Genomic DNA, 26,615 nt, shown 5'->3' with positions numbered 1-26,615 from the left:
GCACCCGTCTCCCGGGGGACAACTCATAGGGACAGGCAGGTGCAAGGAGGTCCTGGGAGAGGGGAGGGGATTGGCCCACACAGGGTGCTAAGATGGGAATGGGGACACCCCCTCTCCCCAATGAGGTAGTGGCAGCCAGACCTCCCAGATTCCTTGACCTCGTAAGATCCCTCCTTCCCAGTCGGCTCCCAGGACCCAGTGCCCACCCCCAAGGGGCCAGGTTATAGAGACTTTGTTCCACAGGGTCTGGAGGGTGTGGAGGACTGATGCTAAGGGGACAGGACTCTCAGGTAGAAGTCCACTTAGGGAAAGATCAGACCAGTCTTTGCTGTGAGAGGAGCAATGCTGGATGGCAAGCCTCTTCTGTGTCTACTGTGGGCCACAGGCTAAGGGGACCCCCCCCAAGTAGCAGAAAATATCTTTGGTGGAGGAACTAAGCAACCAGGGGTTACCCAGGCAGCTTCTTTCCAGTGGATGTGGCCCAGATTTGAGGGGGGAGTCCCCTGAGGCTAGACAGCATAGAGGATCAGCTCTGTCCCCAGTGACTCGTATGTTTCTGGCCACTGAGCCAGTAAGGAGGAGACATGGTATTTGAATGGGGCTCTAGATGCTAATCCAGTGCTCTGTTCTGTGATCCGCCAAATCCAGAACCGCTAGATGAAGGCTGTTGCTGTGACCCTGTCCACATCGAAGAACTGTATCTATGAAGACCCTGCCTGCCCTTACTGCCCCCACCCAGGGCTGACGTAAAATAAGCGAATACTGTGAGGGGATCTACCTTTCCTTGATTTCTCAGACTTATTCAGTTGCCCTCGTTGTGAGTTCTTAGGGTGTATTAGTTTCTTGCTGCTGCTAGACAAGTTACCATAAACTTAGTGGCCTGAGTCAATACCGGGTTTATTCGCTTACAGTTCTGGAGTCTTACAGAGCTAAAATCAAGGTGTCAGCAGGGCTGGTTCCTTCTGGAGAATCTAAGGGAGAATCTGTTTCCCTGACTCTATCACCGTCTAGAGGCACATAGACCCCCGGGCTCCTGGCCCTTCCTCCATTGGTCAGCCTCCTGCTGTGTCCTCGGGTCTCCTACTACTAACTCTGGCCTCCTCCCTCCTCTTACATGGATCCTCATGATGACATCAGACTCAGATGAGTAATCCAGAACCACCTCCTTATCTCAAACTCCTTACACCTGCAAAGTCCTTTTTACCATATAAGGTCACATATTCACAGGTCCGGGGATTGGGACGGGGGCGTCCTTGGGGGCCGTAATTCAGCCTGCCGCACCTGGCAACTGAACTTATCCTTTCCAATCTCATCTCGCGTGTGATCACTGGAATGTTCAGTGTCTGGCACCTCAGAGGCCCGCGCTTGGGTGAGGTCACGTTGGGTGTATTCAGTGTTGTACACAGTAGTGACCAGAAATGGTGCCTGACTGAAGGCCTGTTTCCACTTGGATCCCCTGTTCCTTATGGAAGGCACGGGGCAGGTATGAGGACAAGACCCATCCACGAAAGACCCGCCCTCTGAGGCCAGAAGCGGGGGTCCTACTGAGAGGGCTGTAGTTCGTGTGCCTCAGAGCACACTCTGGCTGCCTGAACCCGGCCGCAAGTTGTCCTCTCTTGCAGTGGCACAGCTCCCTGATGCTGGGAATGTCCCATCAACAGCAACAGTAACAAAGGATGACATTCCCTAAGTGCCAAACCTTTCCATGCCTAATTTAGCTGATTGCTCACAACCTCTCAAGGAGGTGCTATTATTATTATCCTCGTTTTATAGTAGAGAGGATTGAGGCTCAGAGAGGTGAAGTAGTTTGCTCCAGCTCACACAGCTGGAAAGTGGCAGAGCCAGGGCTCAAAGCCAGGTTTTTCTGAACCCAAAGCCCAGGCACTTAGCTCATGCTGCTTTCAGATACTCAACCAACATGGAGGAAGGAGAAACCTGATCTTCCACCAATACTCCTTGGAGGCAGGGCTGGTGGGCTGGGACAGCCCCTCATCGCTGGCTGCATCTTTAGTCTTGAACAGATCCCCGTGTCCGGCATTCTGTCTGTTCAGGCGGAGCTGCCTATCTCCCAATGTCTCAGGAATTTGTCAGACCTGAGCTCCATTCTCCACTCCATGAAAATTTCAGATATGCAGTGGCCATAGCAACTTTCCAGATGTCAAAGTGACATTCCTGGGCGATGCACCTGCACAGCCTAGTGGCCCTCCCACAGGTGGAGGAGATGCTGACCAGCACTTACTTCCCACTCCAGCGTTGCCCAGGGGCGGGCTTAGTGGGGAAAGCAGGAGAGCCGAGAGTGCACCCGGTAGGTAGAGGATAGGGTCGGCATGTCATCCCCACACCTCATTCAACCTTGGTCCTAATGCAGTTGAGGGGTGGGAGGGATTGTGTGGACACAGTCATAGAACATAGTTCTCAAAAAGATGTTTCTATTTATGATTCTGACACCATTTTCAATGTGTGGGTTCTTTCCCCCGCACCGAGCAACACCAGCTGGGTGTGTACCAATTCAACTCAATACCTGGAGACAGCATCGGATCCCATAGGTTAAGGGCTCAGTCCTACAAGACTGTCCACCACCCACTTCAGATGCCAATCTCAAGCCCACGTGTCACCTGTGCTTCTGGCAGATGGGCTATAGATCAGAGGTTCCCATGACCCCCTCCTCGGGTTTGATTAATTTCCTAGAGCAGCATCCAGAACTCAGAGACACACTTTGCTTACTAGATTACTAGTCTGTTAAAATGGGATAAAACTCAGGATCGGTTAGATGGAAGAGATCATAGGGTAAGGCTGGCGCCTGGAGAGGCGTGAGCATGAAGACGTACCCACATCCCACCCAAGCAGGTGGCCTCCTCACCCTCCCAGGGTAAAATCCAACTCCCCCCTTGGGGAGTCCAAGCCCACTGGGACCTTTCCCATGTACCTTCTGAAATGTTCCCTCCTGCCGTGTAAGGGATGAGGACCCAGCAACTGGGACACCAATGGGTGACACAGTGGTGACCTTCCAGCCTCATCATTTCCCTGGGAAGCTTCTGAGCTTCTCATTCTTAGATTTCTCTTCTGTTCAAGATTTGTGTGCCTGGTAAGATTAGCACACTGTTGACCTTGGTGATCAGGCAGACAAGGATGCTACGGGAATATGTTGGTAAGACAGGCCTCTGGCAGGGGATAGAAGCACACCAGATGGCCAGAGCATCCATCATCCCAGCCACTGGGGTGCCAAGTGGGGAGAGGCTGCCATTTTTCTGCAGTCAAGATACTTCTCAGCTCAAGCCCTCACCTTTGATCAGCCTCAAGGGGGCTTTATGGGTTGAATTGTGTCCTCCCAAAAAGATATGTTGGAGTCCTAACCCTAGTACCTCAGAATGTGACCTTATCTGGAGATGGGGTCTTTAAAGAGGTATTCAAGTTCAAATGAGGCCCTTAGGTGGGCCCTAATCCAATAAGACTGGTGTCCTTAGATACAGGGGAAGTTTGACACAGAGATAGACACACATGGAGGGAGGTCACCACGTAAAGACGGGCTTATGCAGCCACAGGCCAAGGAGCTACCAGAAGCTGGGAGAGAGGCCTGGAACCAATCCCTCCCTAGAGCCTTTGAAGGAAGTGGCCTTGTGTCACCTTGGTTTCAAACTTCTGACCCCCAGAACTGCAAGAGAATAAATTTTCAGTCTCCCAAGTCATGTAGTCTGTGGGACTCTGTTAGGGCAGCCCCAGCAAAATGCAAAAGGGTCTAAGTAGGACTTTCACAGATGTCCTGCTTTAGCCATAAACCTGGAGTTGATCCTCATCTGTTCTGCTCTGCCTGGAAATGCATTCCTCCTTCTATTAAAAAATCCCATCTCTGCCAGAATGTCTCTCCTTCCAAACCCCAGGTTCAAGGTTTTCTCTCCTGTGGCTCAAGCAAAACAAAGTCAGAACTTCTCAGCCTGGCTGTCAACACTTTCATCCATTCATTGGTCTTCACTCAACAACCATCTGTTGGCCTCCTACAGATGAGGATGGGTCGGAAGGATCAGCACCTTCTCCCTCCCTGGGCTAACTTGCAACCCAAGCACCTACCTTCTGGCAGATCCATGACCCTGAGCTGTTGTCCCAGCTGTCACTTCCACTGAGGATGTCCATCTTCAGTCCTGCTCAGCTTGCCCAAGTCCCACTCCAAGTTCTCCTCTTCCACGAAGTCTTCCAAGAGTCCATGCATTTGTGGGGCCCCTTCTCCACTGTTCTCCCTCAGCCTCTCACTTTCCCCCAGGGCTAGTCCTTGTCACTGTCTGTCTTGAGATCCAGTTACTCATCTACCTGCCAGTGTCACTCACTGGCCCAGGACTGCCAGGATGAGCAGTGAATTCCTCTTTGTGTCTCCAGTACTGTCCCGCACAGAACAGACACTCACTAGTGTCTATGAATTGCTCACTCGTGAATAGTGAATCGACCAAATCTAGTGCATGGGCTCCGGGGCAGCAGAAGAGCAAGGATGAGTCTTTGTTCCCTTGGGTGGGGCTCAGGGGCAGCGTTGTAGACTGAAGTTCTATTTCTAGAGCTATGATGCCTTATTCCTGACATGGCCTCACCTCCCGGCCTGCCCTGTCTGGCTCATCCCAGTTTTGTGGCCTCTTCCCAGGGGTCCTACCCTGGTGGGAGCACCTGAGACCCACTCCTTTGGGCGATTTTAGATTCTTTCCCACTTCAGATGAGAAAAATAGAGCCAGACACCCTTCCAACTTCCTTCCTTTTTTTTTTTTCCCTCTTAGACCCTTCCAAAGGAGGTGGGTGGGATGGAGGGAGGTTCAGGGGAAGGGGAAGCTCCTTTCTTGCAGAGAGGTTTCAGATAAAGGCAATGTGAACCTGGAATGGATGCAGTGTAGCTACATGTCAGCTGGCTGGACTCAGGAACTCCTACAGAGGGAAATTTTCCACCAAGCCAGCCACTCAGGCTTTGGTAGATGGGACACTGTCACTGAGGTGCTCTGCTCCCCAGGTCACAGTTCAGCTTCACACTAATGGAGGCCTTGAGTGCAGAATAAGCGGACCCTCCCCTACCTGTTGGCCATGTGCTCAGAAGCCCCGCTGAGTGGACCCCTAGAAGTGGACTTGGGAGTCAGGGTCTGAGTGCAAACCCTAATTTTCTGTGACTGGGTTTCTGACCCTCTCTGAGCCCTTGTGTCCTTACCTGGGAAATAGGGTAATGATACACACCCCGTGGGGCTGTCTCAGGTTCATGGAAAGCCCTGGGTTCAGGGGCTGGCACTCTACTAACAAGACCCCAGAGAGGCTTCTCCAGAAATCGCAGGGACCCCAGTTTTTCTGCTGTTGGCCATCCAGTTCCTCATAATAGCATGCTCATTTTGCTTTGAGAAATTGCCTGTTTCCCATGGGGTACAGTCTGGTGGGAATGGAATAGGCCCTGATCCCATGGTTTTCACCCCCCACGAGGGGCAAACACATGCCCTGATCTAGGCCAGCAGTATGCCAGCTCCTTGGAACTCAAAACTGAGCAAAGAGACAAAGAGACCTAGAAGAATGAGCATTTGTTCCATTGCTCTCTGACCTCCTGTAGATCCCGCTTCTTAGCATTTGGAAAAGCCTTTGGAGCCCGAATGCTGGGTTAGAATCCTGACCCACATACTCTGTGAGCTTGGGTGAATCATTTCATCTCTCCCTTTCCCCATTTTCCTCAACCACGAAAGGGGGGATAATGGCGGTAGCTACCTTACAGTGTTATTAAGCGAGTTCATCCATGTGAGGAGCCCAGAAGAGGGCACCGCACACGGGCTATGTGCTCACTGTTGTTACACTTGCTCAAAACTCCCACTGATTCTGCGAGTACTCAGAAAAAAAAGTATTTTATTTCCAACAAATTCTCTTCGAGCTAACTGGACTTGATTTCTTTTGTTTGCAACAAAGAACTCTACCTGATTTAGTGGTTAGGAGGCCAACCACAAAGATAGCCAGGTTATAATTCATGATTCTTGCTGCACTTCGATGAAGGTGATCCTTACGGAGATGGTGAGGTGGGAGGCCTCTTTTCCTTCCTCACCACGACTCAGCTTCAGGCTCGGACTCTCCAAATGCTGACAGCTTAGGAGTTCTCCGTGAACTCCTGCCCACGGGCACGCAGGGGGAGCAGTCGGGCCCGTCAACTGGGCTCCGGAAGCTGCCAATACTGATAATGTCAGAGCCCCCAACCACACTTCTGGGCTAGGATGTAATGCTGAGGTCAAAAATAAGAAGAGGCAAGCCTGGTGGCGAATATCACCGGGAAGTGGCTTCCAATCATCAGATATACCCGTGGGCACACGGTTCCTTCGTATTCTGATAAGGGGGTCAGTGAGTGCCAAATGACCCTCAGGAGTGCACATGTGCAGGAACCAGACTCAGAATAATTGGAAAATTCATTCCCCGCTGGGACTCGGGCTTGTCAGTTCCCGTTGCACTGAATGGGCAAAGGCAGTCGCGGGTCCCACCTTCCAGACACAACCCACCTTAGCAAAACTGTCACATCTCTGTGCCTCTGCCCCTGCTGCGCCCTCCTCTTTGCTTTGCCAGCACACACAGTCATCATTCAAGTGTCCTTCCTTCATGTTGTCTTGCCCCCCAGCCCCAGCCCTCCCAGAGTCTATGGAGATGCACCTTTTCTGGGCCCCCATGCCACCCCACACCTTATCATATTATCCTGTCGTCATGCATTTACTGTTTCTTCTGCTAACCTGTGTGGTCTTAGAGGATGGAGACTCTATCTGCTTCATCTCTGGATGAACTACCAGGGTATAGGCAATAAGTATTTGTTGAATAGATGAATTTTTTTTTGTTGTTGTTAGATAAACGACAGGGAAGTTTAAAAGTGAACCAAGGATCGGAGGCAAGGACTAGAGCTCTATCTTAGCTTTGGATCTGACAGGCAATATAACATTAGAATGATTGCGCAATTTCCTTTCTTACTCTTTGGGGTCACTTACTCTAAAAAAAGGATGATGTGGATCTCATTTGTCATTAACCACATAGAGATACTATGCGGAGAATATGCTGTGGAGGTATACTAATGATCTCAAACTATCACTTTTAAACTTGCTCAGGAAGTGCTAGATTTATAATTCTACCATAGTAGAATACATGGATTTTAAACAAAATGAAACTATCCAGAAAAAGGTTTAGGGCAGAGCAAAGAAGTTCAAAGCAAACCAAAGTAATAAAAAAAGACAATTTTGGGGGTGCCTGGGTGGCATAGTTGGTTGGGCAGCTGACTCTTGGCTTTGGCTCAGGTCGTGATCTCAGGGTCCTGGGATCGAGCCCCATGTAGGGCTCCACGCTCAGCAGGGAGTCTGCTGGAGATTCTCTTCCTCCCTCTCCCTCTGCCCCTCCCACCCTGTGCTCTCTCTCTCAAATAAATAAATAAATCTTTTTTTTTAGAAAAAGAAAATTTTTAGTCACCTCTGGACAGTATGCCCTGTTCCAGGAGTTGTATGTGTGACAGGGAATATCTATCTCTCCCTAGTTCAGGGGATCATGGGGGAAAAGCCCAAATTAAAAAAAAAAAAGAATCAAGTCTGAAAAGTATTTTATTTCCAAGAATTTGTTGGAAATAAAATACTACATAACCTAAATATGGGTCTGGCAGACGACACAACTAGATTTAAAAGTGTTTCCTCAGTGTTATGCAATCAAAGGAAAAGAGAGAATTATTTTGACCAAGAAACAGGGCAAAGCTCAGAAGAGAGATGCAAGATATGAAGTGGAAAGAATGTGGTTTTATCAGACTGTGTAAGCAAGTTAAGCCATCGTCACAAACACCCTCCCCTCCCCCCAACACACACACACAACTCAGAAGCTTCCAACAGCAAAGATTTACTTCTTGCTCACATAGAGTGCTCACTGCAGGTCACCTGTAACTCAATTTCATGTCCTCTTCATTTCAGGATCTGCCTAAAGGAGCATCCCACATTTGAGATTAGGAAAACAGCCACAGCTGAAACACATCCTGACTCTTAGAGCTTCTCCTGGGAGGTGGCGCACATGACTTCAGCTCTCATGTCATTGGCCCACGTGAGTTACACAGCCTAGCCTTGTGGGGATGGGGCAAGAAGTACAAAGTACTTTGAAGAAATAATAAAATTTAGCAAAGTGATGCCTGGAGTCAGGCTGACTTTGGCTTTCCTTTACTAGCCATGTGCTCTTGGGCGAGTCCTTACTTTTCTATAGAGTCTATATGTTGGGGATTAGAGTGCCTACTTCTTACTTAAGACAATTAAAATTGAAAAACATACAGAACATGTGCCTTTTTTTCTTCCTTCCCCTGGGGCACCCACCCTTCCTTCTACCATTGCCTTCTTCCTCCATCCTTCACCTTCCATGCTGCTGACTTCAACGCGATGGATATGACAGGAGTCCCAGTACAGCTTAGGCAGGAAAGTATTTGAGATCGATCAATCTATCATCATCTATCTATCTATCTATCATCTATCTATCATCTATCTATCTATCATCTATCCTGTATCTATCTATGTAGCCACTATTAAGGTAATTATATATGTGTGTGTGTCATACACATTGTAAGTTATAAGAGTACAGGTGATTTTTCACATTTTTCTTTGCATCTTTGTATTGTCTGAAATTTTTTTTTTTTAAAGATTTTATTTATTTATTTGACAGAGAGAGAGACAGCAAGAGAGGGAATACAAGCAGGGGGAGTGGGGGAGGGAGAAGCAGGCTTCCTGCAGAGCAGGGAGCCCGATGCGGGACTCGATCCCAGGACCGTGGGATCATGACCTGAGCTGAAGGCAGACGCTTAACGACTGAGCCACCCAGGCGCCCCTTGTCTGAAATTTTTAAACAATAAGTATTATTTCTTTTACAATCAGAAAAAACAATAAGGCTATTTCTGTTAAAAAAAAAAAAAATGTCACTAAGATCACATTTGAAATCTCCACCCTGAACTGCTAAGCAATTTTACAACTGAAAACTAACAGCTCTGTGCTCTTTCCCACAAATACCTTCTAATTCAGGACATTTAAATGTGAGAACAATGTCCTGATGCAGCAATACTATATATATATTTTTTGCCACTTTTATTTTAATTCCAATATAGTTAACTAAGCAGTAACATTTCATATGGTAAAGCTGGATGGTTAATATTTTCAATATAGATACTTTTGGTGATTATTGTGAGGACTCATGGGAAAGTTATAAGGATGAAAAATTGTAAGGATGAAACCTGCCTCTCCTGCATCCTTCTCCTACTCTTTGCCCAGAGTCTTCAGGGCCCTGCAGATGTCCAGGGCTGTCACCTAATACCCCTAGCCACCCCCACCGCACCCCCTACCCCCTGCCCCAGGACCTCATTGCCCCTGACCCACAACTGGAATCTAAACCCCTATACCCATTAGTGAGCCTGGTCTCTGCCACGTCAGGAGCAAAGCCATTCAACGTGGCTGAATATTTTCACAGGGCTTCAGGAAACGGTTGGTTTAATCTGCCTGGATTTGGGACTTTTGCCTTTCAATTGCCAGCTCTTTTTATGTTTCATTCCTCCACCCAGATTGACTACGAATGTTATTGTGTGCCAGGGGTTGAACTGTGTCCCACAGAAATTCTGACATGGAAGTCCTACTCTCCAGTATCTCAGAATGTGACTTCTTTGGGGTTAGGGTTACTGCAGATGTAATCGGTTAAGTTAAAATGAAATCATCATGGAGGAGGGTGGGCCCTTATCCGATGTGACTGATGTCCTTATAAAAAGGGGAAGTTTGGACACAGTGACACACACACATGGGGAGAATGCCATGTGAAAATGGGAGTTCTCAGCCGTAAACCGAGGAACCACCCCAAGCTAGGGGAGAGGCCGGGGACCCATCCTTCTCTAGAAGCTTCAGAAGGAGTGTGGCCCTGCGGGCACCTTGATCTCTGACTTCTGACCTCCAGAAGAGTGAGAAGGGTACATTGTGGCTGTTTTAAGCCACGCATTTGTGGTCATCTGTCTCCGCAGCTCTAGCAAGCACATACATTCTGTGTACTCTTCTATCCTGCCACAGACGCTTGCAGAGCTATCCACAACCTGCAATCGTATCACACACAGTCGGTCTCACACCATAAACAGGGGTGTCAGGTTAAAAGGAAGCCGGTCAAGGTCCTGGTACCGTCAGGAGAGAAGTCGGGGACTATAATGAACGAGTGCCTCGAAAGTCCAGTAGGTACCTTCACTTACTTCCTCTCACTTCGTCCCACACCAGCCTTTCCAGTGGGAGGAAACTGAGGCGCAGAAGCATCAGAAACTGACCCAGACAGAGCTCCAAACCCATCCTAGACCTTTTGATTTCAATTCACATCCTCCCCATTACTTCAGCCAGTGAGGGACCAGACGGTTGGTGCAGGCGGTCCTGGGATGGATCTCTCTAGGCATCCATTTAATGCGACAGTGGGAAGTGGTCCCATCCAAGGACGGCGCTGCTTCTCAGCCCTACCGCAGGAGGACTCCTGCGCACGACCTCTGCCCTGGTGCCCTGCCACACCACACTCGGCCTTGACCCTCACAGTAATAACCAAGGCAATGATGGCAACCGTGGCTTTCTCCTACTGAACACCTGCTATGAGGTGTGCACTGCCTTAAGTTCTTCAAGTGCATTATCCCATTTAGTACAAGGTCATTCCATGGCAAGACAGAGTTTTAGGACTGTTGTCTCTAAAATGAATTTTCTTATTCCCTGCATTCTACTGCCTCCACAGCACTAAAGATTTCAGTAACATCACTTTAGCAGACTTCTGCTCAATCTAGTCTCTGGACAAGACGCAGCAGTGCTTACATGATGTATAGAATTCTTGAATCACTATACTATACACCTGAAACTAACATAACACTGTATGTTAACTATATTGGAATTAAAATTTAAAAACTTAGTGAAAAAAAGACATAGCAACGCTAACATCTGGGGAAAGTCACACCGACGTTTCCAGCTAGCTTCTGTTGTGCCACGAGATCAGCTCACTGTTTCTGATACCACTTCCACATATAATAAGGGGGGGGCCATGCTAATGAGCATGGATGGCTCTTTTCAATCAGGGGCCCGGAAAAATGCAAAATCCCTCCTCCCCTCATTTTCCATGCCATTGGCGGGAATGTCCCCCCCACCCCCTTCATGAATCAGTCTGTTCCATGATTCACTATGAATTAATAGAGACTGCACTGGAATAGTCATTTATGGCATTGTTATTAGAATACATTTTGGTGTTATCACCATTCCTTTATGAAATAAATGTTTCTCATAGCCTATCAGGTGCCGGCTGCTCTGCTGGGTACTGTGAATACAAAGATAAATAAGACACAGTTCTTGCTGCCAAGACTTTCAAAGTGTAGTGTTATTTATGCATGTGATGTATAAAGTTGGTTAAATAAAGAAAGACACCTGGTAAGTCTGTTAGCTGCAAGACACCATTGATAGGTATAAATAAGAAAAGTCTAATCAAGATGGGATTTTATTTTTAAAGCTGTCTAGAGTATTAGAATGAGTGTCTATAAAGACTGGGAAGACTCAGTTGGCAGAAAAGTGAAATTGGGCACAGTCAAGACCATGTTTACATGAAGACAAGCCAGACACCAGACAGTAATTCCAATCATGCGTGGATGGTACCAAACAAGTCTGGGATAGAATGTCAGGTGCACAAAACCCTGGGACAAGAATCCTGACTTTGCCAATGTATAAAAACCATTTGCTGACCAAAGGCAGGTGAGGTTCTCTATCACTTAGTAACCCAAACTGCTTCGTTAGGATCTGGCCAACTGCAGTCACTGGTAACCATAATAGAATTGTCTTTGTGACAATCATGTTTGACGAGAATTGGTCTTAGAGTTTTCCTTCCAAGGTCACATTACAGAAAAGAACCTTTGCCTTTTTGTTGGGACACCTCCTTCCTTTTCACCTCTCCAAATTCTTCCTGTTGTCTGAAACGCACCTCAACTCCCCTCTTTTCTCACAATCCTCCCTCATTTCTCTGTTGGTATGACTCCCTACTTAGGGTTGGTTCCATACGCTTTCAGCACCAGCTACTTATGCTCTAGCGTTGTTCTTTATTTCTTGTGCATTAGTGGACAGATGAACCCTCCCATCTATCTAATGCCTGGAGCTAAGGACCAAACCCAAATCATCCTCTTAATCAACCTTTTGGTCTGTTCCTTTTCATTGCCTCCTTCCTCCTGTGAATCTCTTTTCTCATCTAGCTTTCTCACTTTTCTTTTGTCTCCTCTCTTCCCACCCTTATCCTCTTAACTGAGCAAAGCAGGCTGCAATGTTCAGAGGTTTTTGCTACCAGGTTTTACTGGCAAACAGGGTAAATATAACAACCTGGGTAAATGATAAAAATTTACAAGAATCTTCCAAAGGAATATAGCCAGACTTCCTGTTCTCCATTGAAATTGAAATAAAGCTAACATCTGATCTTTCTTAACCTTTCAGGCTAGACGTCCCCTTAAATGTGGCTTCTGGAATCCATTTGTCACATCATTTTTTTATCACTCCAGATCTACAATGTTTTCAGTAAGTCTCACATACTAAAAACTGGGTAATTGAAGATCCCTTTTTAAAAAAACAAGAATCAGAAATGGCTTCATATTCCTCAATGTCCCTCCCCTTCAAGTGAATATATGTTAATCCCTGGCACTCTACTATCGGATAATAAGCTGCTTGAAAGTAGGAACTAGATTTTAAACATCTCTCCTAACACCTCACACATTGCTGTACATTTAAGTTCCTTCTTTCTTTCTTGACTGATAAAACTCCTCCTCATCATTCAAGACATCAGCTCAAACATCATCTTCTCTTCAATCTCCCCTCACTACTCTTTTCCCCTGCCCCTTCTGAAACTCTAGGCAGAATTAACTGCCTTCTCCTCTCTGTTCCCTTACTGGTTCATTCACATTTCAAATATGGCACTCATTCCACTTTTTAATATTAGTTCTATGTACATTAGGTTGGTTATAAAATGATCCCTCTCCTCCAGTCAGCTGTGAGCTCTCATATGGCCTATTTTATATGTATCCACAGCCCCCAGCACAGCCTGTGAATTACAGTAGGTGTCCAACGAATGCCTATCCAATGGAATGTTTTGATGGGATAATACAGAGAGCCATGAGATGATGTTTGTCCTTCGTGTGCTAGAGGAAATGCAAATAGACTCAGGAATGAAGTTACCTTAACAGTGCAGCTTTAACTTATACTTTATTTGGGCCCCAACACAGAGATCACACCATTATCACCATCACCACCACCACCACCATCATCATCATGACACCCAGCAAAACCCAAACACAGCAGATGAGAGCATGAATCCTGCCAGTTTCACCCAGATGGCTCTGAAGCCTGTGTACCTCAACTGAAAGAAGCAGCTTTGGGAACCCGAGGGGCCCGTGTAACTTCCTCTGATGTACATGAAGTAGAAATCACTCGAGGAACAATTTCAATTTTGATTTAATACTATTGGAAGCTACTTTTCCATGGGTCTCTCATTTCTGTAAGTCTGACCAATGAGGGACGGATCGCTCTTTTTTCTGGATACTCTTTCCAAGAATGTTTGTCTAGACAACAATCTTGGAAGCTAGAGATGCTGTCTCCCTCTGGAGTTATGTACCCCACACTAACCACCCTTTATAAAAGATTTGGGGTCCCCAAGTTCAGGGTTCTTCTCTTGTGATACAACCTACTATGTGTGCAAGCAGCGTCTGGCCCTCTTATTACCGCCCACTGTGAATGGGGGCTCAGGAAACTGGCACAAACATGCGGATACTCTGACTACTGCTATTGCTATGAGTGATAAATTGTTCTTCATTTCTGACCCGGGAGTCTCATGTCTTCCACCTGCATCCATGAAATTGTGGTAAGTGAATTTTGTTAGCTGTACATAGGCTAAAATTCCAAACCTCCCACAGTTCCTGACACTATCACCCCCAGGAGGATTTTCTTGCCTTTAATGTGCCCTGATTTGCCCCCTGTGAGGAAGACAAAATTCATCAGTGAGAAGCTGCAAATACTTGTAAAGGAAACCAATTTGAGGGGCAATAATCACACCCTCCGAACAAGCTGATGGTATGGGGTGATGTTCCCATGAAAGATGTGAAATAAGGTGGATGATCCTATTGTCTAGAGCAGGCACAATCATTTGGGAGTCTCTGAAAGGGAGCTGTCACATGTCCCAGTGACTGGGAAGGCCCCTATTCCTTGATCTGAATGTTTTCAAGCAGCATTTCTTTAACAGTGACTGAGCACTGCTCAGAAGTAGGGTTCTAGCTTAATGAGATTTTCCAGAGGTTTCTTGTTCTCTTTGGTTTTATTAAAGCAGGCCACTGTTTGCTTCTTTATTAATCTATTTCAAAAGGTATTTAAGGCAGTAGAATTCAATAGCGCATACCTTGGAAGAGAGAAAGAGAAGGGTGGGGACACAAAATGAAGCCAGAAATAAGTCTTGGAATCTGTAACATAATTAAATCTATTATGCATGCACCAAATATTTGGCTCTAAACATTTTAGCAGCTGAAGAGAAAAGTGAAACCTGATTAGTTACACAATCTAAAGAGACCGTTAGATTAAAAAAGGGCAACATCTGCACCCGAGAAGTTGGCTTGCAAGAGGAACGTGACAGTCACTGCAGGGAAGCCCTGTGAGGACCCTTCTCCCTTCCACAACAAAATCCTAGGCCACTAGAGAGAAGCAGCAACTCCTATCCTTCTAACCCATCGCTCTGAGCAAGGTGAAGACCCCATGTGGCTGGAGAAAGGGAAAAGAGAAAAACCCTATCTTTCTGGGTGAGATGCAGAAAATAGTCATTGGTCCAAACTATTTGAAGCTTCCTACTGCTAGAGAAGGGGCAGGACAACTAAGAAAATGCAGAGAAAAATCTGGAAAGGGGCTAATCAGTTGACATGACACATCCTAGGAAAGAATCAGTGAGCTTGAAGAGTGGTCAATAGAAATTATTGAAACTGTAACATGAAGAGACAAGAAGAACGATTAAAGAAAAAAGAACCAGAGCATCTAAGAACTGTAGGACAATATCAAACTATCTAACATATATGTAATTGGAATTCCAGAAAGACAAGAAAGAGAGAGAACAGAGCACAGGAATTATCTAAAGAGATAATATAAGAGAATTTTCCAAAAATAATAAAAGATATCCACCCACAAATCTAAGAAGCTCAGAGAATCCCAAGCAGGATATGAACATGTAAACTTCTTTCCATTACTGCTGTCTCTCTCCTAATTCAAGTCCCCATCTTTATAGCCCAAACTACTCCAATAGCCTCCACTTGGTCTTCCTGCCTCCACTCTTGTCCCCTTACTATGCGGTTTGTAAACGACAGTTAGAATGGTTTAAAAAAAATAAATAAACATCACTTCCTAGCTTAAAGGCCTCCAGCTCTCTCCCACTGCATTTACCATAAAATCCAACCTGTTCCCTGTGGCCTGCCATGCTCCGAGTCCTCTGCACCCTGCCTATCTCTCTGCTCTTGCTACTTATTCATCTTTTTTTTTTTTTTTTTTTACACTCCAAACATAGGGGCCCATCTGTCCTACAAATACATTGGGCAACTTCCACATCTGGTTCTTGGTTCTTGTTTTCTGTATGAAACATGCTGTCTTCAGAGCTGAACAGAGCTGAACAGGGCTTCAGAGCTGAACAGAGCTGAACAGGGCTTCAGAGCTGAACAGGCCAGTTTTTAAGTCTCGCTTTTTCAACCTTCCCCCAAAAGAGTCCACCAAGTCCTTTTTATCACATTACTTCACTTCCATCTTAATGAATATCAGAAATTATCCAATATCCACTAAGAAATCATCCAGTATCAGAAATTATCCAATTTATTTATTTGTGCCTTGTTGATCTCCTTTCTCTTAGGACTATGTTGCTCTTTGTGGGAAGGGAACACATCCTTCCATGGCCTCAGTGTTTAGAGTGGTACCTGGTATGATATAGACATTCAAGATTTCCTTGTTGATTGAACAAGTAATTAGTTGAATTGAAGAATAAATACTCATTAGGAGTATAAGCTCAGAAAAAGGACTTAACGTTCAAAAGACACCATCAGCTTTTTAGTTATCTATAGTTAAGTATTAGAGAATACTTTTAGTTATGTGGGTACACCGTTCAGCTGATAGGCAAAGCCAACCATATGACAACACATAATTTAATGAGTGATAATAAGCCACCCTTTTCCCTTTAAGAGGCCTATCATTTGATTATTCATATTTTATTGGTTTCCTGGTTTTATTACTGCCACCCAGAATCAAATTATTAACAAGGATTGAGAGATTGGACAATATTTGTACAAATATTTGCCTATTTCCTAACACAACCTTGACCTCATTTTTAAAAACTACGTACTCTCTGAACAGATTTTTCAAATGACATGTGACCAAGGCCCAGCCTTCTGGAAGGTGCCAATGTTCTTGTCTGCTGTGTCTGTCATTTAGACCTCTTCCACACTCCTGAGTTCACCAGCCCCACCTCACCTATCTCTGTCCCTTCTGGACCATTCCGTACTCTCTCTCTCCTCCAAACCACTTATCCCCTCTAGAGCCCCCTGGAAAATGAAAAGGCGGTGCTACGTGATCTGTTACATTCCTTCCAGCCCTCAAACTCTTTTATGCTATTTTTCTAAACAGGATGCTTTGTCTCTTCCTCATCCGTTGACTTCCATTTTCTGCTGCTCCATTACAGTCGAATGAAAGAGGGGTTGTGTCCCAATCTCTGTCCCTACCTTTTAGAATATTTCTTCCATTCGTACTACTCTTTAGATGATGCTCCACACATCTGTTTTTGTTCAGATACATTCTATTCCATTTTTATAGTTAATCAAAACGTACAATGAAGAAATTTAAAGGATCATCTTTTTACAGAATCATTTCACACCTCGCTGTGCAACTACAGCAAGCCCCTGCACCCCAAGTTCCTCATCTGCAAAATGAGGAGGCTGGAATTTATGATGTCTGCTGGAAACAGCCTATTCCAGGAATTAAAAATTTTAAATCCTGCACAGTTTTTGCTTTGCAAGAGGAAATTCCAAGCAGGGAGGAGTGAATTCACACCCTCCCCCACACCCCCCCACTCCCCTCGAATGTCACCTGGATTCTCCCTTGCCCCTTTAGGTTCCATGGTTTTGATACTTCCAACCTCCACCACTCCCTAGGCAGGCCTTTCAAAACTGGCTAAAGAGTGGATAAAGCACTCTCTTTGTTTCTTTATAGAACAACTAAGTAGCAAACCAAAAGGAAATCCAGAGATTTTTAAACAGTAAATCTGTTTCTCTTCAATCCAGGAAAGCAGCAAAGAGCATTTGTCCAGGATTTCCTTCTCCTGAGACACCCATGCTGGAGCCCAGAAGGGCCCAGACAGCTCTGCACACACCTCCACCCCTCAGAGATTCCCACTCCTCTGGGCCACATGATCCTCGAACACTGCATTGTCTCCCAGCACACAGAATTTGCTGAACCTAAATATTCTGTTTAGTGCCGGAGTAATTAAGTAAGGCTCTCTGGTTCAATCTGCTCAGACTCCCTGAGTCCACATATTGAGTATCAGCTTCAGGCTTGAGGGGGCACCACATTTCTCAGATGACTTGTACAGTTAGAAGGACGGGCCCAGTGTCCTGGACCCCAAAAAGCATCCCTATCAGGGCTTCTCAAATTTTGAAGTACATACAAGTCAATACGGGATCTCACTAACATGCAAATCCCGAGTCCATAATTACGACCGAGGCAGGTCTCAAGAGTCTATATTTCCAGCAAGCTCCTGGGTACGGCAGTTGCTATTGCTCAGCTGACCACACTGTGGTCACAGGTCCTAGTCTAGAGGTAGCACACTGTTTCCCTACAGAGGACCAGGTGGTAAATATTTTCGGCTTTGCAGTCCACAGAGCTCTGGTGAAGCTACTCACCTCTTCCAACAGCCACTGTAGCGAAATGCAGCCATAAGCAATATGTAAACAAATGAGCATGGCTCTGTTCCAGTAAAACTTTATTTACAAAAAAAGACGGTGGGCGACAGTTGGTCAACCCTTTCCCTAGTCTGTCTCAAAGATGAAGAGATAAGCTCCCCTGTAGAACTCTCCCCACTGTTGACATCCACAGCTAAAGTCTCATCACCATGAATATCCATCCACATAAAGGACCTCCCACTGAAGGCTAAAAATACCATACCTCAAGCATGGAACGACACCACCGAGTACAGTATGAACTATATGTACCGCTAGTAATGGTTTTTCTCATTCTTCAAGGTCTTCCCAAATTCTAAACCCTTCTATCTCTATAAACAGTCTTCAAGAAGAAGGTAAAAGCAGTTCAAGTTTATGGATTTTTGCCTTCTGCTCTGAAACCCACTTTCTGTTTTCCAAATGTGTGGAGTGCTGAGGAAAGCATATCTTTCAAAGGTTGTTAACATAAGTGTTCTTTCTAATAATTGTTCCAGAATACTGACCTGCTTGGAATTAAATCCAAGCATGGGGCAGGGCTATAGCCCAGGTGGCTTTGAAAACATGGTGATGTTAACACAGAGGGTGGTTTGAGAGGCTGTGGTAGACGTTAGTTATCAGAGTAAGCTCATGTTTCCAGAAGTTGAAGCAGATTAGCCGTTGGTTCTTAGACAACCCGGGGCAGATGGAACAGAAGCCAGTCTAATACTTCATTTCTGAGAACTTCAGAATTGGTAAAAGAGTCAACTTCTCAAAAATCCAGGCTTTCATTCAGATTGAGCATATTTCCATGCCATGTGCTCTGAGGACCCTGATCCATTTCAACATTCAGTAGCACTGGACTTAGAATCGTCAGCTAGTATGCAGCAATCAGCCATAGAATAGTAGAACTCAGACCTCCCCAAAGGGTTTTACCAAGCACTTCTCTCTACCAAACTCTCTTCCCCCCCCCCCATCCAACCCCACCCTAAAGTGCCTCGGGTAAGCCCTGAAGGCTTGGTCTTTTCATAGGCCTTCAAATCAAAAGGGGTTCTTGGGCAATAGCTGCTCAGCTCAAACCAATTTTTGAGAGAAGGCAGATTGCCAACTAGTAGTTAAAAATATAAAAATCTAGATACTTGTAATCCTCTTTTAAAAAATAGATATAACAATAATGTGATGAAAATAGGAAACAGTAATTACTAGAAACAAGATAATCCATCTTATTTTCACTCCCCATGGTCCCTGTCTACATGAATTTTTTTATTACTTACATAATTTTTCTATTGGGAGAAAATAGGTATAAACTTTATGGAAGGCAATTTGGCAACATTAAGCAAGTATCTTAAGGCCAGATATCTTCTCACATAGTATCTCCATATTTAGAAATTTAACCTAAGGAAATAATTAAGAAGAAAAAAAAAAGAGTATAGGCATAGATTTAACTAGAAAGATGTTTATAACAGCAGAAGACTGAAAACAACCTAAAGTCCAGCACCGAGAAGTTGATCAAATAAAATATTAAATCCTTATGAAGGAATGGCATGCAGTCATCACAAATGATGTACAATAACTGACAGAAAAGATATTTATATTATATTATTAAAGAAAAAAGACACAAAATAAATGTATGATAGAACTCTACAAGAAAACCCTAAAACATTAGAATTTTTTTTCCTCTCCAAATTAGAATTTGGAGATATTTAATTTTTACATTTCTACATTTGTAATTCTAATTCTTAACAAGTATTTATTACTTGGTCTATAAAGTACTACCGATATTCAAATAAGTGTACTTATGATCATAGTTCACCTATGATTACATGTTCTGCCTTTCTTATTTATATATTATTTCTTTTATTTATTTATTTTTAAAGATTTTATTTATTTATTTGACAGAGAGAACGAGAGAGCACAAGCAGGGGGAACAGTAGAGGGAGAGGGAGAAGCAGGCTCCCCGCCAAGCAGGGAGCCCGATGCAGGGCTCCATCCCAGGACCCTGGGATCATGACCTGAGCCGAAGGCAGACGCTTAACCATCTGAGCCACTTTAAAGGCTTTATCCATTTTATAAAACAAGGTAGGAACATGGTGCTGACAAGCCAAGTGCCCTTTGGCAGACCCTCAAGACATGAGAGTACCTGATGTCCTGTTTTCCCTGAGATTTCTAGGCCTCATCACCTCCTTTGCTCTTGTGAAGTGCTGACTCATTAGGAACAGTAATCCTGGGGTATCAAGGAGATTTTGTTTTAATACTCTCTTATTTTCCAGGGTTCTCCAAAGACTTCTAAAGAAGGGTTTATCCAGCATTTTATACCTCAGTTCAGGAATCAATTTCTACCCATTTTAATTCAGGGTTGACCATTTGCACCCAGCAGGAGTTACAGACGAACTGGTTGACGTTCTGTGATGTGTCACTCTAGGGGAGAGATACAGCTCACAGTGATCCTTTCCGCCTGGCTTCAGGAAAATTAGAATTCCATGATCAAAAGGCAAAAAGACAAAAGCTCTCCTGGAGAGCTCCCCTTCTGTGTCCTATCTTTCACAACATATTGTTTTTTCACATCAGAGGTTCTTTGAAATGATTAATCCTTTTCCAGAAGAATTATCTAAAAATGTGTTACAATAACCAACATATGGAAACAACCTAAGGGCCCATCAATAGACGAACAGATAAAGAAGATGTGGTACACACACACACACAGACACACACACACACACACACACACACACAGCAATGGAATACTACTCAGCCATAAAAAGACTGAAATCTTGCCGCTTGTGACAACATGGATGGACCTTGAGGGTATTATGCTAAGTGAAATAAGTCAGAGAAAGACAAATACCACATGATTTCACTTATAAGTGGAATCTAAAAAACAAAACGAACAAATAAACAAAAGACAACCCAGACTCATAGATGCAAAGAGCAGAGGGATGGTTGCCAGAGGGGAAGGGGTTTGGGGGGTGTGAGAAATGAGTGAAGGGGACCAAGAGATACAAGCTGTCAGTTATAAAATAACTAAGTCAGCGGATATAATGTATAGCGCATGGGGAACACAGTCAATAGTATTGTATTAACTTTGTATGGGGACAGATGGTAATTAGATGTATCATGGGGGCACCTGGGTGGCTCGGTCGTTAAGCATCTGCCTTCGGCTCAGGTCATGGTCCCAAGGTCCTGGGTTCGAGCCCCGCATCGGGCTCCCTGCTCAGCAGAAGCCTGCTTCTCCCTCCCCCACTCCCCCTGCTTGTGTTCCCTCTCTCGCTGTGTCTCTCTCTGTCAAATAAATAAATAAAATCTTTAAAAAAAAAATTAGATGTATCATGGTATGTATATATATGTACATTGCAATGTATATAAATGTTGAATCCCTATGATGTACATGCAAACCTAATAGAATATCGTATGCCAATTATACTTCAATAAGAAATTAAATACATAAAAATGTGTTTAGCCCAAACCTAAAGTTTTTACACCATTTTCCAAAAGGTGATAATCAACCTTGTTTTCAAATAGATTTCAGTGTCACTTAGAAGTCTCTTTGCTGAAGAATCACTAATTAGATGGCAAGCCCCAGTCACGCTTGGGAGGAATTAGAGCAGGGCTTTAATGAAGATTCCTGCAGTCACAGGAGCGTTAGGGAAATGTTTCTGTCCCAAATCTAGTTCTGGTAGTACCACAAGGCTTTGTCAAGGCTGCTGGGAGTTTTGGATAATAACAACAGAGGCTTTAAGTTTTACTGAAGAATTTAAACTGTCCCCGTGGGAGTGTGAAATCGAGTGTTCCAGTTTCTCTTTCAAAAGTAACCACCCTCACAGTGGAGTTCTAGACACCTGCCCACAAAACCAGACCAAACACTCCACATGTGCTCCCTAGCCCCTCGTTGAGCCACTCATAAACACTCAACAATCGTCCTTTCTGTAGAAAAATAGCACCTGCTAAAAGATAACAGAAGAACTTCTATTCATTCTTGAAAAGTATCTTACATCATTCCTTCTGGATTTGGGAGGATGTCTTAGTTCCCTGAAGCTGTGGCAATGAGTATAAAATTGAGACACCAGATTCTGCATAGTCCTGTTTCCCACAGATAACTTTCCCACTTGGTTGAGCAAATATCACACGTGCTTACAATATTTCCTCATAACTTTGCATTGTTGGTTGAGGATAGAAATGTTCAAAAAGTGCTGTGGGTACCAAGGGAAGGATGACCAATGATTTTTTTCCTGCATAATCTTCGTTCTTGAAACCATAGCTCATTATCCAACTCACTTTTCCTGGCCAGAGTCTTAGTATCTTTTAAGATTGCATGCTCATCTCAATTCATGTTGGTTTCCACTCTCCACTGAGTCTAAAGATTTATGTGGAAACACCTAGAACTAGTTCTGGCCTCTAGGCTGTGAAAGGTAACAGCTTGTGAAATCTGAATGTAAACCTACACTTCCTGTCTTGGCAACTGATCACTTTCTTTATTTGTGAAATGATGTCTCTTCTGCAAATTTCCCACTCCAAGGTGGATGTCTAATGTTTTCCCCATTTCTTTTCTGATTTTCTGATTTGAAAATGTTAAATTACAATAATAGCACACACATTGTAGCAGATGAAATTATATAGTAACTGAATACAACAAATCTATAATAGGAAAGATTAGTCCCTTCTCTTCTCATCTATGTTACCTTTTTTGTCCATTTCCAGTTGGATGATACAAGGTAACCATGGCAAATTGCTTATGTCTTTCCTCCTCAAGCAGAATACATAGTTCATGTTGGGCCATTTGGAGACCTTCTACCTCTTTGGGGAGTGAGAGTTTACTGGAAAGAGGTTATTGAATGATAAGTGTCCAAATTTGCCGATGTAGTTGGGGTCATCAAACAAGGGACTCTAACTCTGTCAGGCCAGAATCACTGACCTCAGGTGCCAAAGAGTCCAGTTGTGTGGCTTGGCCTTTGGATAGAAAATTAAGGTGAATGTTCATTAGAAGAACTGACCCCACTCTCGCCTGGGGACCTGAACAAGGATTTGACCTGATTTTGAGGATTCTCCCTCCGAGGGTCAGGTACTGAGGACACACTGATAGCCACGAGTTGGCACTTAGAGGCTGTTCCATTTTCACTTGGGAGGTGGCAGCCCCAGGCAAGTCACTGGGGAAGAAGGCTTACAGCAGCCTGCAGAGGAAAGTATGACTTGATTGGCAGGGTCCCCACATTCCCGCTGCCATGAGTGGCAGAGTCCCAGCAAGAGAAAGTCTCTGGGGGAAAATGATGCTCCCTTCTTAAAAGGGCACACACCCAAATTCTCAAATAAGGCCCACGAGGAATTATATCTTCCCTCTAGGCTGAGAGGCATTCTGGGGGTAGAAAGGGCTGGAGACGCTTTAAGAGAGTAGGCAAATTTCTGCTCTGAAAGCTGAGGGGAATTCTGCTCTGTAGGAAATAGTGTGTCCTTTCACTGAGGGCTGGGATAGTAACCTTCTTGCCTTCAGGGAAGATGAACCAAGCGCGAGGAGGCATCGGACATTTTCCCACAGGTGGGTGGGAACACTTGCACTTAAAAAATCTTTTTCCACGGAGGAAGGGGGCCCTCGATGCCATAAATCCGGAAGGGCCCTCAGGATAATTTGTAAGTCAACTTTGGGAATGAAAAAGCCCTGCTTCTGCATTCTGGGTGCCCTTTGTATAGAATCATACGATCTCAGGGGGGAGGGGCCGAGTAAGTCATCTTTGCATGCCCTTCCCATTCCCAACACCCCGTTCAGAGCACTGGATTCATTTCAGCATTTGTCAAATGACTGAGGAGGGAATGAACGAATGAATGAATGAATGAAGTAATTCCTGCCTTCTGCCAACTCTCCAGGGAAAAGGCCAGGCACCCTTCTCACACCCTCTTCTTTGCACCTGTGCCCCCGCGCCCTGCCCAGCCTGCGCTCACCTTGTGCTGCTTCCACATGGCTCCCAGCGGCTTCACCTCGTGCTTGCCGTGACGGCCCTCCTCCAGGCACAGGTAGCACACCGGGGTTCGGCAGCTCACGCAGTACATGCTGTAGTTCTCCATTTCGTGTTCGGGGCACGTAGGGAACTTGCGGCCCGAGCTGCCCCCCGCCGCTCCGGCGCCCCCCGGGCTCTTGCAGCCGCCGCCTCCGCTGGGGGCGCCCTGGGCCGCGCCTGGGGATGCTGAGGCGGCCTCGGCGGGCGCGGGCGGCGGCGGCGGCTGCACCAAGCGATGCTTAGCGAAGGGTCCTCGGGATGGATGGCATTTGAGCTGGCAGGCAGCGCAGTAGAGCACGTCGCACTGCTCGCACAGCGTGGCGGCCGGCTCCGGCGGGGTGCGGTCGCACAACTGGCAGATGGCCACTGCAGCGGCTGCGGACGCCCCGTGCACGGCCCCGCGGCCCTGTTGGTACCGTTGCACGATGGCCTCGAGCAGCCGGTTGCGCTGGAAGCCGCGCAGGCCTCGGTGGTCCAGGGACGCGCTGCGGTGGCACTGCGGGCACGTGATGGAGCTTGAGGAGGACGAGGACAGCGAGGAGCAGGCGGCACCCCGGGCCGCGGCGGCCGAAGAGCCAGGCGGTGCAGGCACCATGGGCAGCACGCGAACCCCGTTGGGGGACTTGAGGCTGGGGGTGTAGGAACCATAACCGCTGTCTGTCTCACTGTACAAGCTCAGCTTGTCCGCGTGGTCCCCGCCACCTCCCGCACCGCCGCCCAGGCCGCCGGCTGCGCTCCCGCTCGCGCCGCTGCAGGCCGGCCCCGCCGCAGCGTCGTGGTCCAGAGGGGGCGCCGCGCCGGCGCCGGCGGGTAGTCCCGAGCCCCGGGAGTGCAGAAGCGGCTGGGGCAGGTGCTGCTCACCGTCCGGTGTCTGCACGGCGATGGTGCGAGCGCAAGGAAGGCAGACGTTGTGGGAACAGGGCAAGATGATGGGCTCCCGAAACAGGGAGCCGCACACGGGGCACTTCAGCTCCTCCTCCATCGCGGCGCGGGCAGGCCGAGCTGCTCACAGCTCCGGAGACAGGCGGAGGGGACCAAGCGTGGTTAGCACCGGAGAGGCTGCAAGCGAGGGCATTACACAGGCATGGCCACTTCACAGCCCGGGGGCACGCCCCTCTCTCTGTCCTGGGGCCACCGCCCTAGGACCGCTGGGGGCAAGAGAAGGGGGAGGGTCCTCACCTCCTGCCCGCGAGGCTCCTGCGCCAGCGGCTTCAACCTGCGGCCAGGGTCCGGAGCCAGTCGGCTGCCCTCTCGATGGCCTGTGAGGCGCTCTAGGTGATGAATCAGCACTAGCGCCGCCGCTGGCTGCAGCGCGCGTCTCCTCTGCACATCAGGACCAGCGGCCGGGCTGCCGTTCCCTGGCTGTTCGGTTTCAACCCCTCGTCTCCAGTGGGCAGCTGCTCAAGGGCTCCCTTTTGCTCCGGCCCCGCCCCAATCAGAGCGATCAGTAGGTGAGAAGGCGGGTGAGCAGGCCCCTTGGCCGTGGGGCTGGGTTCAGCACCACGAGGCGACGGACAGCGCCCAGAGCCTGAGGTGGAGCCGCCGCGCCTCGCGCGCGGACTGAGCGGCCGCCACCTGGCGTGCAGGGTCGCAGCTCCAGCGACTGTCTTGGCAGGGCCCGGCTGGCTCCGAGACCTCCGCTCGCCGCCCTCCCCGGTGGCTGCTGGTGCGAACCAAATGCGCCCTGGGGCTTTTTCTCCGCGGCAAGGACTGACCCGCTGCCTTGGTTCGCTGCTGCCGCGCCTGCGGCGCCTCTGACCTTGGTCGCGCGACGCTGCAGCCGGCGGGCGGAGGGCGAGTGCCCGGCTGGCTCGGGAATCCCCTCCCCGCCTCCCTCCCGCCGCCGCCGCCGCCTCCTCCCCGCGCGGCGTGCTGAGGAGTTGTAATTTCCAGAGCGGAGAGTAGTGGGGGGCGGGGGAAGCCGAGGAGGCGTCAGCTCAGCGAATAAGGGCTCGCCTTTTGCTGCTAGGGGAGTCAAGGGGCAATTTTAAGGGTTTCGTAGAGAGGATCGTGGTTAATAATAATCTATTATTTGGATGGAGATTGCATCTTGAATTAGTACAACGCCCTGCCCCGCCCCTGCCATCTTCCCCCGTGCCCACTCCCGCGCCCCCACCCACCACCATAAAAGAAGGGGACCTAAAAAGCCAGTTGTTTACAAATGGATAGGTAGCATGGTTTGACAGTCGCTTCCCGAATCTATGACAGAGCAAAAAATGCAAGTCACAAAATGTCGGACAACCTGAAGCCAAAGGGTGAGGTTTTATTTACGGATTGAACCACAAGCCATTTTCTCTCTTGGTTTCAACCAAGAGTTCTCATCCGCGGTCGATGCCAGTCGTCCATACAGTCTGAGTGAGGACACAAGGTAGGATTTCTAAAATGGGACTCCCTGGCGAAACGCGAAAACGCGCCAGTTTAGGCCCGTTGGCCCTTGGAACAGGGCACCGGGACCCAGTCCTACCCTGCTGCGGATGGGGCGGTTTGGGGCCGGCGGGAAGTCAGGGAGCAGAGGTGTTCGTTTTATGAATGGGGAAATCTCCACGCCAGCCACGGGCTACGGGAACAGCCTCCCACCCGCGGCCCTGGCTGTTTCGTCTGCTCCGCTGTTCTCTCTCAGCTGCCGAAGGAAGGATGGTGGGGGGAGGCCGAGGGCTCGGTGGGTGGGGATAGGCAGAAGGAAGGGCTCGCCGCGCGGCAGGCTCTGC

General features: G+C 47.1%; 1 protein-coding gene across 1 annotated transcript in view; it reads right to left on the bottom strand.

The window, feature by feature from the left end:
- TRIM67 (tripartite motif containing 67) overlaps window positions 1-25,903 on the bottom strand; it is a 48,222-nt gene extending 22,319 nt beyond the window's left edge. The window contains exon 1 of the mRNA XM_032430359.1: window positions 23,852-25,903. Within this exon, the coding sequence (XP_032286250.1) occupies window positions 23,852-24,889 (1,038 nt within the window). The 5' untranslated portion in view covers window positions 24,890-25,903. The remainder of the gene's footprint in view (window positions 1-23,851) is intronic.
- Window positions 25,904-26,615: the final 712 nt, after the last annotated feature.

The sequence above is a fragment of the Phoca vitulina genome, unplaced genomic scaffold (assembly GCF_004348235.1).
Source record: "Phoca vitulina isolate PV1807 unplaced genomic scaffold, GSC_HSeal_1.0 scaffold43, whole genome shotgun sequence".
NCBI lineage: Eukaryota > Metazoa > Chordata > Mammalia > Carnivora > Phocidae > Phoca > Phoca vitulina.
The sequence above is the reverse complement of the archived record's forward strand: the minus strand, read 5'-3'. Positions and strand labels throughout refer to the sequence as shown.